We start from the raw sequence: 13,928 nt of genomic DNA, 5'->3' as shown, positions 1-13,928 counted from the left end.
TAATTCTGATTATACTGTACCAAGCAGATAAGGTCTCATTTACCTGAATAAAAGGGGGATGGACTACATGGTGTATCTCTCCTGAGTCCATCTGTTCTCCTTTGGAAGAGTAGTATCCTCAGACACTAGATTCATTGACCTTTTTCATTAACTAAAGGTTTTCTCAGCTCACTAGATAACTGCTCCAAGCAGTTTATTTTCTTCTGGATATATTCAGAGTTGGGATAGGCCACATAAAAAAGAAACTGCTGTTTCGACTCTGGGCAAAGACTTGGCCTGATTCTCCACTGCACTGTAGTCCCAATTCTCAGCTGTATTTGGCCTGGGTTCGGTACTGCAAAGGCAGAGCTGAGTTAGCAGTACTCTGCTTCTGCAGCTTGCTGGCCTCTAGCCAGCCAGGAACTTCTCCTCTGGAATATTCAAATGGCTTATGGAAGGAAGAGCGACAGCCAGTATGATGGTCCAACCCAGGATGGCTCCAAGCCAGGATGGTCCAACCCATCCTAACAGCATGTTCCTCTACCAGGGGCTGAGAGATGCTGTTCTGCTGGCTCTTTCTTACCTTTGTAGAGGGATTTCCTAAATGGAAGGCTACATCCTGGCTTCATTTTCCCCTTTATGCCAACCATCCTATGAGAGTTACAGCAGAAAAACTGTCTTGGGTGAATTTCCCCTCACCAAACTGACTGTCTACAGATTAGTATCTCGTCTACAGCTACAACAATGTCTGCAGAGGCATCACCTCCTCAGAGGTGGACCTTGAACAGGAAGGATTTGCCCAGTCTGAGGAGAATATGGTCCTGAAATACCTGCAAGTATTGCTCTTGATGTTCTGGACCATGGTTGTCTCTCTCCTGTGGATGACACTGCTGCAGCAAGAGACATCTTGCCATACACTTCTTTGTATCAGCTTTTGAAACAGCAGCAGCATTCTCTGTGTTTCCCTCAACTGTGGAAATCTCTTGTCACATTGCCTGAGAAAGTCTGAGCATATTGGCCTTTGAGGTGTTTGTAAGATTAGGCTGTTGCCTGCAGAAGAAGTCTGTATGTGCTGGGCTAAGTCAGCATTTGAATTGGCCTTAGCACTACCAGGACGGATTTCATCATTTTGCCCAACATACGATAGGACAAGAAGCAACAGACACAAGCTATAATAAAGGAAACTTATGACAGTTGGACTTCAGGAAAAATTCTCCCAGGAGCGTGGGCCAGCAGTGGCACAAATGCCCAGAAAAGCTGGGGAATCTCCGCCCTTCGAGATGGTCAGAACACACCTGGACAAGGCCCTGAGCAACCTGATCTAACTTAGGAACTAGCCCTTCTGGGAGCAGGGAGTTGGGGGAGAGACCTCCGGACTTCCCTTCGTACTGAAATCTTTCTGAGTCTGTGAAATTTTGGTAACTTTGCTCTATGAAAAGCTAAGCTGTTTGGAGCAGTAGGAAATCCCAACTTCTGAGGTCCAAGGCAAAGGAGTTCTCGTGTTCATCCATCCCCGTGGTGATTCAGCTTCCCTGCCACCACAGCAGATGCCCAGAGGTCCTCTGCGTCAGTGTTGGTGTGGTGCCAGAGTTCCTCCAGCTCTCCCTCACACCCCACGGCTCCTTTACCCTTCACTTTCTGGCTGAACTACCAGATCCCTCAGAACATGTCTCCTCACGGATTCACGGGCTGGGCAGTAGAGTGGGGCCGCAGGAAATGTTGTCGCTGCTAAGTAACAACCGCACCCTCTGCTCTGTTCTAGTTCTGGATGTCTGTCATTGCTACCACGATGCCAATCCCCTGTGGAGGCTTCATGCCTGTTTTTGTTCTAGGTGAGTTTCAATTTTTTATTGCAGTATATAGGTCTGACAGGTGCAGAGGAGGAGAGAGACGTTGCGTACGGACCCGGTAGGTTTCTTCTAGTGGATGAGGAGTCATCACTTGACGTCTATGACAAGCTTGGTTAACAGTCCATATACCAGCCTCTGAGGCTCTGCTTTTGTTATTTTCCCACCCCTCAAACCCAAATGCTGAGGAGGAAATCCCTGTCCTTTTGCATGAGGAAAGCCATGCTGTGGGGAGGCATGCTGAGCCATGGCCTTCTAATTTCTCTGCCTCTTCACCTACAAAGAAACTCTCATTCTACAATTAGTAGTAGTTGCTCCTTTTGCCCTTGAAGGCCAACTGGAAGAGAAAACCTCAAAACTAGTACCTGCAATGTGATCCATCACTTACTCATTTCTTCTGACTGAAATATGGTAACATATGGGAGTTCATTTTTCTTTAACCGGTTTTAATTCCAAGACCAAAAAATAAAAAGAATATGATGCTAATGTTAAGAAAGAGAGGCTACGTTAGATTAAAGCATACGAGCTCATGAAGTTCAGCATGAAGTATCCACAGCTCTTAAATGAGATGGTGTGCGCTGAGGACCTCGGGGTTCTGGTAGGCAGCGACTAAACATGAGTCAGTAGCACACCCTTGCAGTGATGAAGGCTAACCGCAAACAAGGCCATATTAGGAAAATCCTAGCCAGCAAGGCAAAGAAATTGGTTATTTCCCTGCATTCAGCATTTTGGACACAAGTCTGGAATATTGTGCCATTCCATGTCCACCAATACAAGAGATTTTGACAAAGAGCGAGGAGTCCAGTGGAGGACACCGAGATTGTTGGGGAGCTGGAGCACAGCACAAACAAGGAGACCCTGAGGAAGCTGGGGTTGTTCTGCCAGCAGAAGAGAAGGCCAAGAGGGGCTCTAACCGTGGCCTTCACCACCTCATGTGGCAGTAGATAGAGAGGATAGAAAGACTCCCCTTAGAGACACAGAGTAAATAGCAGGTAAAGGCACAAGTTGCAGCAGGGGAAATTCTGATGGGACATAAGAAAAAAATTGTTTCCTTGGTTAAGGTGCTCAGAAAGGCTGGAGAATCTCCATCCTAGCAGATTTTTAAAGCTTGTCTGGACAAGGCCCTGGGTGACTTGATAGGACTTTGAAATTAGCCCTGTTGTGAGCAGGGGTCAGAACAAGGCCTCCAAAAATCCCTTCCCGCCTAAACTCTTCTGCAAGCTGTGAGTCTAGTGTCTGGACATTCATCGAAGGAGTGCGTGAAGGGCCTCAACTGTGATCCGGACTGACATTGTACATACTCTGAAAATATTTCCTCCTACCTGGGAATCACAAATAACCACTGTGCCTGGTGTGCCTAAGTGGAAGAATGAGGGGTCAACTGTGTTTACATATCTTAGTGCCTTTTTCTCCTCTTGGAGTCTAACTTCTACATTTTGTAACTGAGAACTACTCTTTAGTCCCCAGTGTCATTTTAATGTAAGGTCTCATTTTGTTTCTCTTAGAAAATACTCAAGTGATTGCCCAGCATAGCTGCACAGCACAGGCTGGGTGTCCCTTAGGTGTTAATTCCATAATTGTCAGTGATATTTTCCAGGTGCTGCATTTGGGCGTCTTATTGGGGAAATCATGGCATCCCTTTTTCCCAACGGGATCGTCTTTGATGGTATGGTTTATCAAATCTTACCTGGAGGGTATGCTGTCATTGGTGAGTCTCCAGGGCTTTCTTCTTCTTCGCCTGGTCCCATCCCCGTGACTTTCCTGGTTGACATGACATGCTGTTTGTATATGACAGTCGTCTTCTCTCCCTATTCCTTTTCCACCCTACCTGGGAAAGGTGCAGCAGCTCTGACAGGAGCAGTGAGCCACACCGTCTCCACTGCTGTGATCTGCTTCGAGCTGACAGGCCAGATCTCTCACATCCTCCCCATGATGGTGGCTGTCATTCTTGCCAACATGGTGGCCCAGAGCCTGCAGCCCAGCCTCTACGATAGCATCATCCAGGTGAAGAAGTTGCCCTACCTGCCAGACCTGGGCTGGAATCACATAAGGTATAGCAGTAAAACAGAGGTGGAAGTGGGGAGTAGCAAAGAAATAAAGCAGAAGAGGATGAGACCATGGCAGAATAAAACGTCATGAAAAGGGGATAGTACCACAAAGAAAAAAAAGGCAGAATAGGCCTGGAGCGAGAAAAAACAAGTGGTGGAGTAGAATTAGGGTTCATACGCAGAAATGGAGAAAAGTCCTCTTCTTTTTTTCACTGAAAGGACAGGTTTGAATAATCTGCAATGTTACTGAATTTGTATTAATATTACCAAATTGCTTCAGTTTAAAATTTAAAAATCAAGTGTCTCATTTTCCACTTTTTTCCTGAATTCAGTGGGGTTTGGATTTTTTCCTCCAGCAAATGTTTGAAATACCATTTTATTTGGATATTTTGCTTAAAACAAAATTCAGCTAATCAAATACATTTCTTCCTCTCTCTAGTATATAGAATATACATAGGTATGTAAATATTAAACATCTATACATATATGTTTATATGAGAGTGTATTTTTATGGTGAGGGGTAATGGAGTGGAATACAACTGTAATGAAAATCCAGTTAATCTGTGCTGATCCTGTTGGAAAGCCCTCTTTGGTTACTCTCACAGAAGATTATATTTAGTAACTGTACTGAGAACACTTCTTAAAGAAGTGGTCATTTATGTATTTCTTTAAGGAACTTATCTGCTAGACATTTTTAATATGCTAACTCCTCACCCTATTGTCCATAAATTCACAGCAAATACAATATCTTTGTTGAGGATATCATGGTCCAAGATGTGAAATTTGTCTCCTCCAACTGTAAATACCGAGACTTGCAAACTCTACTCCAAAGCACCACTGTTAAGACTTTGCCTTTGGTGGACTCACCAGGTAAGCAATGGGGAGAAACTTGTCCTTCCTGAAGACTGTCTTGGCTTAAAGAGCCGGAGAAACTAGCTTTCAAATTACATGCCGTGAAGGAGACGGTGTGACCCACTACATAAAAAAATCACCCTAAAAACCTTCCACTGCGGGTGATGTATGACAGAAGGCTGTTTCAGCTGGTCAGACAGGTAAGCTGGAGTGTGGGCAGTGAAGCAGATGTAGCAGGTAAGGGAGGTGTGTGGGAATTCTGAGGTCTGAACTGTGACAACAGGGAGGCGTCTTGCATAACTGAAGAGCCTGCTTATGACATGGTGCTGAAGAGAGGCACAACTCAGGGACGGTGAGCTTCCCACAGCCCCACAGTGTATTAGCAGCAACTCGCAGGGCTGGTCAACAACTCTTGTATAGCTCTGGATAGTGTGAGTCCGAGCGCTTTCAAGAGGTTGGAGGGAGGAAGGGAGGGTGTGTGGCAGGGGACATTCAAAACCTTGAAGCAGCTTAATGGCTTCTCTGCTCTGTGTTATGCAGAGACCATGATCCTTCTGGGGTCTGTAGAACGATCTGAACTGCAGGCTCTCCTCCAGAGACATATAAGCCCAGAACGGCGACGGCTCCTCAACAGAGAAATGCAGCAGAAACTGTCTGAAGCACCCTACGACGGGCACAGCAAGGGCCCATGGGCAACCCTGCCAAAGCTGAAGCATGAATCTTTTGCTTATGTTGATGAGGATGAGGATACAGATGAGAAGGGAGAGGTGAGGGAGAGAAATGGAGAGACTGCAACACAGAGTCTGCTTGAGAATCAGTAAGGCATCTGGAGAGGCTGAGAAAGAAATGGCACAGGGTAGACTTTATTTTCTCTCCTTTCCCTAGCAGCTGCCTCGGCCCCCAAGTCCCACTCCCAGTTACGCAGAGGAGCCCAATGGCCCAACAAGTCCTCTCAAACAAATGCCTGAAACTTCGGAGCCACAGCAGCTCCCAGGTATGGTAATTTCTGGCATGCCTCAGCCACATCCTCGCCAGCTTGTGGAAGCTTTCATGCTAACTGTGTGTACATGCCTGTGCAAGGTGCTGATTTCCCAGAGACTGAGAGAAGGCGCTTTCTCTGCTGTTCCTGCATTAAAGGAACTTTGTTCATGCACCTCAACATCAGTGTAACGTACCTGGACATATCTTCTTGTTGTGACACCTCAGACAGCATGGCAAAAGTAGGCCTGCTCGGGCTGCTCTCTCTCTGTCACTACTCCCCACTCCATCCTTTGCAATAACATGTCCTCAGGCGTTTTCTGGAGAGTCTGCATGGAAGGGTCCCATCTCTGGCCTCCTTCACCCCGTGAATGAATTTCTCTGGGAAAAGCAGCCCAAGAGCTAAACATCCGTACTTGGGTTTTGAGTAGCTTAGGCTGTTGCTCAGCCATCTCCAAAACTGAACAGCTCCTCCCCTGCACACGCATCTCTCTGATGCAGCTACATTAATATGATGGACAAATACTGAGGTATTGTGTTCTTTGTGTGCCACCCCAGCCCATATTAGCTTTGCTTCCAAGACTGTACTCATAGCTCATTTCTGATACATATACCATGTATATTTGATGCAGGATGGTGGGGTTTTTTTTCCTTTACATGTCTTGAAATATGCAGAGAGTGAGTAAGCACAGAGGTGTAACCCAATCTTGAGAATGAACACAGAGGATAGGACTCTGGCTCGTGCTTTTAGGCACTCAAAGGTTAGCATGCAATATAGCATAGAGCACATTCTGGTTGCTTAACACCACACGTATGACTAAACCTCTAAGGCATAGGAAAATCCACTTTACGCTTCCAGGGCAGTAGAGTGGTGGGACAGCCATCCACCTTCCTTACCAAATCAGAAGAATCACATCAAAACAAGGACAGTGTGTGAGACATTCTACATGAAGCTAGTACTGAGTGATCCAGGAGCGACAAGAGGAAGCGGAGCAGGGGTGACTTCACGAGGCTTTCCCTGCCATAGTTTTTGGTTTGGCTCACAGATGTCATTGTTTCTGACCAACCTTCCTCCAGAGACTTGTTCACTTCACAACAGCACCAAACCCTATCTCCTCCTCTTTGCTAATTCCTGACTGCCCTGCCTGGGAGAATAATTCTGCAGTCTTTTTCATTCCCACCATTACACTGCTGGTACAACCCATGGACTCCTCAGCCCTTTGTACCTGTCACATTCAGGCTGTTGATATGTTTCGTCTTTGAAGTAATTTCCAAATTCTCACCTCCCCTTTCCATACTCATCCTCCAAACCGCATTCTCTTTGTGGGCTGCAGAAACCTCTAGTCACAGCAGTTTATCCCTTCTATCAGATTGTTTGCTGTGTTAGTAGTCTTGCTTCTGGTTTTGGTGGGTTTTTTTCTTCAGGGACACTGATCTATGAATATTATCTGCAAGGGCTACTTTGTAATGGTTTGTTTCCTCTCCTTGAGGAAAAGATATTACATGGGAATATTTATTCTGGCATGTCCCAGACACTGCTTTACAAAGTGAATGCTGGACTGTGACTGGCTCGGCCCTCTCATATACCATCTACTATGTCCCTCATGTTATTTCCCAGGCTGCCTCGGGCAGGGAGATTGGGCACGAGGCTTTGTATTTTTGTCTCTCGCTTGTTCTTCTCTCTTATCCATGTGTTTGTTTTCATCCTTCAGGCAATTTCAGGAGTTTGAGGCAACTGATCCAGCACCTCTTGTGCCATTACAACCGTCCACTTGAAACAGAGAGTGCCGTCCAGGTTAGGGATACAGAGAGCCCAGTAGTACCCTGAAGAGGGAAGGGAACGCAATGGAAATAGAACCTACTACTCAGAGCCATTCAGCATTTGGCCAAAGTGTGGACACGCTTATGGTCCTGAACTCTGACAGCATCAGTGGGGAACTCTCTCCAAGGAGAAAGGGTGTGATTACTGTAAAGGAGTGTGCATCTTCCTAAGGAGCCATCTGTGCTCAGGTGTCAAGGCTACCATCGTGACTGAGTGTGGACATCTTTTTCTCAGTGAATAACTTAATGCTATTTTAGCTAACCTGGAATAAAGTGTAGTTCTAGTCCATTTGGCAAACAGTTTTGGCCTGATAAAAATGAAAAAATGCTTTTGCCTTGTGCCCTGTTAGATGCCCTTGGGTATCTGACATATCTGCACAGGGTTGGTGGATATCATACTGAGCCTATGGGAGACCCATCCACTCTAGGGCAGTGGTTGGACCCCATGTGGGATATCTGAGAGCATCTAAAGCAGTACTAGATGACCATGTTTAGGCCCCTGAATTGCTCCACCAGCCTTCCATCTTCATTGGCAAGGGAAGCACAGCAAGTACAGAGTACACCTTATAATGCATGAGTACGAAGAAAATCTAAACACTCAGTAATATACTATTTGGAACAAAAAGGGGACCACATGGGGTGAGGAGGCTGTGCAAATTTTTCCTTTCTGTACTCTGTGAAACTGTGGGTTCTTTGTCTGTCCTGAACAGTGTTTTCTCCTACAGGATCCGGTGGAAGTTGTTGACACAATGAGGCCAGAAGAGGTAAGACAGGGTGCAGAAAGGGAGGGAGGTTAACTGAGTGCTTCTTTTGCCCGTTTCCTATCACTTGCAATACTTCCTGAACTCCGACAGCCTCAGTGATTGCCACATAAAGCCATAGTTAAAGCCATTTTCTTCTTAAGAGTTGCACAGTAGGCAAGTCTCACCCAATAAGAGAAGAGACTGTTCTGCTAGATGTGCTGACTAAGTCTCTGACTAATCTGATCTAGCTTTGAAGTCAGCCCTGCTGTGAGCAGGGTTTTGGACTCGAGACCTCCACAGGTCCCCCCTCACCTAAATCTTTCTGTGGGTCTATGTTGTTCCTTCATTCTTTACACACAAAGCAACTATGATCTTGCAACGATAAGGGGAAGATGCACTCAGAAAGGAAAGCTAAGATATTCACTCCCTCTTTAAGCAGGAAGGAGCAAAACCTCATCTTCTCAGAAAACCCCTGAGGTACTGGAACTGCTCTGTTTCCATAAGGACTTGACATCTGGCAAGGAAGGGATGGGAAACCTGAGGGGTGTGATATAACAGGCAAGATGAATGATCTACATAGGAAGGAAGAAGCATTAACAGGAGAATGGGACTAGTTTGGGTACACAAGACAGCAATACTGCTGATTACTGTAAGAGTGATTCCTCTTCTTTCCTGTGTCAGATAGATGCTTGGGAACAGGAAGAGCTGAACAAGAATGTGTGCTTTGACAGCTGCCGCATAGACCCGTCCCCTTTCCAACTGGTGGAGAGAACTCCCCTGCACAAGGTGGGTCCATATGTCTCTCTGAGGCATACACTGTTTTTCTCCACCCTATCTATCATTCCAAGTCTAGTCTATGACTTATTTCTTCTCCTTGTCTTCACCTACAACTACTATCACCTGCTACTTTCACATCCAGCTACATAAGTCAGTTTGTTCCTATAACCTTCTGCATGTACCTCCAACCTCCTGCAAAATGAAAGGCTACATGATAAGACGTCTAAGTGCTTTTATTAAAATAGCTTTTGGACACCGCATAGGATTTTCCTGCCACTGCATTAACAGAAGCATTGTATGCCTTGCTGCTGGGGCATTACACTGAGATTTACACCCTGCTTTGTCAGTGTGCAGCACCGGCATGAGTATTCTTGGATTTCTCAGGGTGTTTCTGTCAGGCTGTGGAGTCTGCCTCAGTGCATGAGAAGAGTTGCCTGAAACCACCCTGTATCGTAAGCTCTTCATCGAACTGAAGCACAAGGAAAGAGGAAGTTGGATCATAAAACTTCTAGAGTTAGCACAGGATGACTGGGGATAAAAGCAATCATTGTCTATCAGGAGTAAGAGAGGACCAGACTTTCACTCAATGGAAACGGAAAGCAGTCTACTGAAGCAAAAGTGCACGGCGCATGTTTTTATCAATACTCATTCAACATAAATGGTCAGCATATGGCTTGCACAAAGTTAATTAATTACTGTTATCAAAGGGGTAAGATCTCAGCCTTGAGCAAAATAAGAACAGGTTAGCATATACTTCAGATGAGTTTGGTGTTTTCTAAAAGGCTGGCTGAAGGAATCTGAAAACCACTAGCATTTATCTTTGAGAATATAGCGGTTACAAGAAATTATACCTGAAGATTGCATATGGGTAAGTTTCATACTTCTTGTAAAAAATAACAAATGAGAAACTCTGAAGTAACAGAAAAGTCAACTTAACTTGGATACACAAAAAATGCAGCAATAAATAATCAAACTATCTGAGGTATGCATAGTTAGCGTTAAATGTGAGACTACTGACAATGGCAAGACTATCACAACTTACCATGATCAAATTTTATTTAACCAGTCTGATTTTCTTTTACATTAGGATAAAGTGTCTTGTTCCTGAGAAATGATATTTTCCTTAGTTTACACTTGACCATCACATTCACTATCTCATGTGATGTTAAAAAAAAGTCAAGCACCAGCTGTGAAAGAATGACTTATTGTAAGGCCACAGGTAAAGTGCAGCTAGAGCTCAGCTTAAAGAACTTGGAGGCTGGAAATACCCCACAGATGAGCACTGAGAACGCTGAAAGTTTTTGAAAACCTGATCTATGAAGAACAGTAAAATAATGTGGTATATTTAGGCTGAAGAAAAGACTGATAGCAATGATGTGATAACTGTCCTTTTAAGAAGGCTTTGTAAGAGAAAGGGAATAACTTTTTCTCAGTGTTCCCACTGCACTGGATAAGCAGCAACAAGCTTAAGTTTTGACAGGAAATATTCTGGAACAGGAAAAAAGAAATCTTCTAGTGTTAAGGAACGCACTGGAATAAATAATAACCTAAGCAGGTTCTGACTTTGCACATTACTATATGGTAGTTCAATTTCCAGCACCAAAATGAAATAGGATCTGCCTAAGTCCCCGAATACACAGGGCGATGCCTGTGAATCTCTGTTTGCCAGATGCAGGATGGGAGTGACCTTGAGAATGTGCTCTCCATCATCAACACGCTCCCAACTATGGCTGCACAGCAGAAGGACCAAGGGGTAGTGTTTGCTAGCTACAAAAGGGGAAGGGAAGAGGTAGTTTCTCACTGGGATGACTGCAGACTTGTGCGCCTTTGTGCTTCCCATTTCTAAATCCCAAGTCCCAGCTCTAGCAACAAGTATCATGTTACCAGTTTCCGAAGTCCCTGACATGGTCTTTGGTGTTTTTGCTCACAGACACATACATTGTTCTCATTACTGGGCCTCAGCCATGCCTATGTAACCAGTATGGGGAAGCTGAAGGGAGTGTTGGCTTTGGAAGAGGTAAGTACAAATCCTTTCATCTCCTCCTAATCAACTGCAAATGTCCTGTGGATCATTGCAATAACTTATGGGTGTTGGAGGATCCAGCTGGGAATATATATAACTGCAATCACTACATTTTCAATCTGGTGTTGAATTCTGAGTCAACTCTTTGGAAGCCATGTAGAGGAATGGATGACCGCATTTCAGAGGAGGCAGCAGGTGTTGTTTACAGGGATGTTAGATGGTTCGTCCTTTCCATGAACGTAGGGCTCTTAACTGAGTGGCTGTTACTGTCTCTGAAAGTGGTGTGGAATTTGTTATTTACCGTGGAATGGAAAATTACAACAGCAGTGTAAAAGATGATCTCCACAGGCCCCAGCTGTAGAGCCCTGACTCTCTCTCTATTTGTGATCCCTTTACCCTGGAGAGTAGATGAACTTCTGCTGGGTGGGGCTGGGTCAGCCTCCCTTTCATCCGTTTTTTCTGAACTTTTTCTCTTCTCATAGCTTCAGAAGGCAATAGAGGGCTCCACACGCTCGGGGGTTCGGCTCCGCCCACCCCTTGCCAGTTTCCGCGACACCAACCGGACTTCCATCAGCAGTGACAAGGTCAGCCAGGCCACTCAGGTGTGGAGCCGGCAGGACAACTGCATGGTGGCAGCACAGCAAGCAGCGGACTTGGGCAGAGAGAGCCCACTGCCTCCCTGCTCACACTCCCCCCAGCCCTCACGCTTGCATGCAGAGGGGGAAGTCCTGTGCTCCACTTACGCCACTGATACTGAGTTGGAAGAGATGGAGCTGACAGGGCCAGTTGCTGAAAACATCTCAGACATCCTCAAGGACATAAGCCTACGCTCCACTGACCTGGATGAGGATGAAGATGAGGATGAGGATGTCCCTCTATAGCTGGTGTGAGGGGAGAAGTCCATCACACTCTTCAGTTGAGCCAGTCTTCTTGTGTTTGCTCCTCAAAGAGAAGCTTTTGGATGTTCTTTGCAATCCCCACAGAGGATTGATTCAGCTGGGAGAAGGGGCATCTGACTGACCCTTTCTTCTGCTGCTTTCTTTCTGTGCAAAGACTGTTAGGCTGTTGGACAATACGGGTGTGTGCAGGAGTCAGATGTGGACTGCAAGGTGACTAAGGGCAGGCTCATAATGCTTCGGCTTCTGCCATGTCTACGTAACGTGGCAGAAGGGATTATAACAGGACGTGAATACTGCTGGACACAGTCAGGATGCTCTGGGTCAATCTGCCACATGGAAAGCGGAGAAGGAGCAGCTCTTCTCATTCTCCATTGGTGTCATCCTTCCAGTCACACCTGGCCGGCGTGCACCAGCATAAACCCAGCCAGACCTCCAGCCTAGAGGCATATTGCTGCTTCTGACTACAGTCCTGTCCATGTTGCTGCAGCTCCTTTTCATTAGCTCTTGTCTTGCATCCCCCCCCCAACATTCCCATGTAGAATATTTTTCCTCTTTCTCAATTTTTACTCTGGGATTTTCCTGGATGGGGGTGCAATTAGGAGCTTCTCCTCTTTAGCTGAGCCGTGCCCTAAAACCAGGTGGGAGGAAAATATTCGGTCTATGTCTCCTGTCTTGAATTTAGCTAGGGCTCTAAGAAAAGCACTGGAAGGGAGGAAAGCCTCTTTGTTTTCCCATCATCTCTGGAATTTTTAAATAGAATGGGAAAATCTTAAGTGGGGGCATCCTCAGTGTTGGAAGGAGAGGAGTAAAACAGCATGTATGCACCTGTATTTCAAGTACTTGTGTTTGTCTCTGCATCACTGTTCACAATTTTTACAAAGTTATAGTCTTAAAATATAACAACTCATGGAGTGTTAGCAGGCTGCCAAGAAATACAGCAGAGGGAAGGCACATTTTCTACACTTTGAAAAACAGGTTTCTCTCTGAAAACTGCTGCTCTCCTTCCTGGTAATTCTACCCTGCCCACTTTCCACGTATTTCTGCATACCTCAGATCTGAGAATTCCAGCTCTCACTTTTGCCAGCTTGTCTCCGTTGTGACTAACAGTAGAGACCTCAACCCTTGTCTGCAGCATCCCTCTCTATTCCAGTTCTAAATCTGGAGCAGATCTCGATCTGTATCTTGCAAAAAGATGTCTTGTCAGTTCGTGTCATGCATGCAAAACCTTAGCATCCGAAGATAAGATGCTGCTCTGTTTAACTCACTGTCCTTGTGAGGTTTTCTCAGTAAATAGGCAAAATCAAATTCTGTGTATTCTGCAGCTTTCCTCTAACATTCTACATCCCTTTCTATCATATTTTTGATCCAAGCAGCCTATTGGATGTGTTTCCATTTATCAGCAACAGAGAAGAAATCCAGGCTCTGAGAATATGTGCTGGGGGGTATTCTCCCAGATGTTGGTCCACATGCCCCTTCCTGATACTCGTAAAGCATTATCTAACTTTGAGTGACCAGTTTCACCTTAACAGGTGCTTTTCCATAAGCTGTCTCAGGAGCAAGTCAAAAATATGGTTGCCTCTAACCCAGTCTCCCTAGGAAAATTCCCTCCTGGCTTTCATTCCAAGGATTGACCTTGCACCAATTCCTCTCTGATCGTGCTCATGGGTGGAGGAGTCTGTGACAAGCTAATAGCAGAGGGAAATCTCCCCAGCTAGTCTCTTGAAGAGGGAGAGATTTTTGTTGTCAGGAATTCAGACCCCACCAGCTCCGTATTGTCTTTGACAGGTGATTGCCCTCTATAAGCTAACTGGGGACAGCCTTTCCCTGCCAAAGTGATCTTCAGTCCTCCGAAGGTCACCCTGTCCTTGTGAGAAGACAGTGGTGATCTGAGGGTGAGTCTCTTGCGCACACCAGCTGCTTGCCTCCACCAGAGGCTTGTGGCACATTTCTGGCTGCCAGGC

At 45.6% G+C, this 13,928-nt stretch overlaps 1 protein-coding gene across 1 annotated transcript in view; it reads left to right on the top strand.

Annotated features, from left to right (window-relative positions):
* The window catches only part of CLCN1 (chloride voltage-gated channel 1), a 72,124-nt gene extending 60,175 nt beyond the window's left edge, over positions 1–11,949 (top strand). The window contains exons 15-25 of the mRNA XM_059823958.1: positions 1,742–1,811; positions 3,424–3,534; positions 3,664–3,877; positions 4,611–4,744; positions 5,267–5,493; positions 5,615–5,720; positions 7,417–7,499; positions 8,251–8,289; positions 8,950–9,054; positions 10,976–11,062; positions 11,551–11,949. Of these exons, the coding sequence (XP_059679941.1) occupies positions 1,742–1,811; positions 3,424–3,534; positions 3,664–3,877; positions 4,611–4,744; positions 5,267–5,493; positions 5,615–5,720; positions 7,417–7,499; positions 8,251–8,289; positions 8,950–9,054; positions 10,976–11,062; positions 11,551–11,949 (1,575 nt within the window). The remainder of the gene's footprint in view (positions 1–1,741; positions 1,812–3,423; positions 3,535–3,663; positions 3,878–4,610; positions 4,745–5,266; positions 5,494–5,614; positions 5,721–7,416; positions 7,500–8,250; positions 8,290–8,949; positions 9,055–10,975; positions 11,063–11,550) is intronic.
* Positions 11,950–13,928: the final 1,979 nt, after the last annotated feature.

Source organism: Gavia stellata, chromosome 1, assembly GCF_030936135.1.
Source record: "Gavia stellata isolate bGavSte3 chromosome 1, bGavSte3.hap2, whole genome shotgun sequence".
Taxonomy (NCBI): domain Eukaryota; kingdom Metazoa; phylum Chordata; class Aves; order Gaviiformes; family Gaviidae; genus Gavia; species Gavia stellata.
The sequence above is the reverse complement of the archived record's forward strand: the minus strand, read 5'-3'. Positions and strand labels throughout refer to the sequence as shown.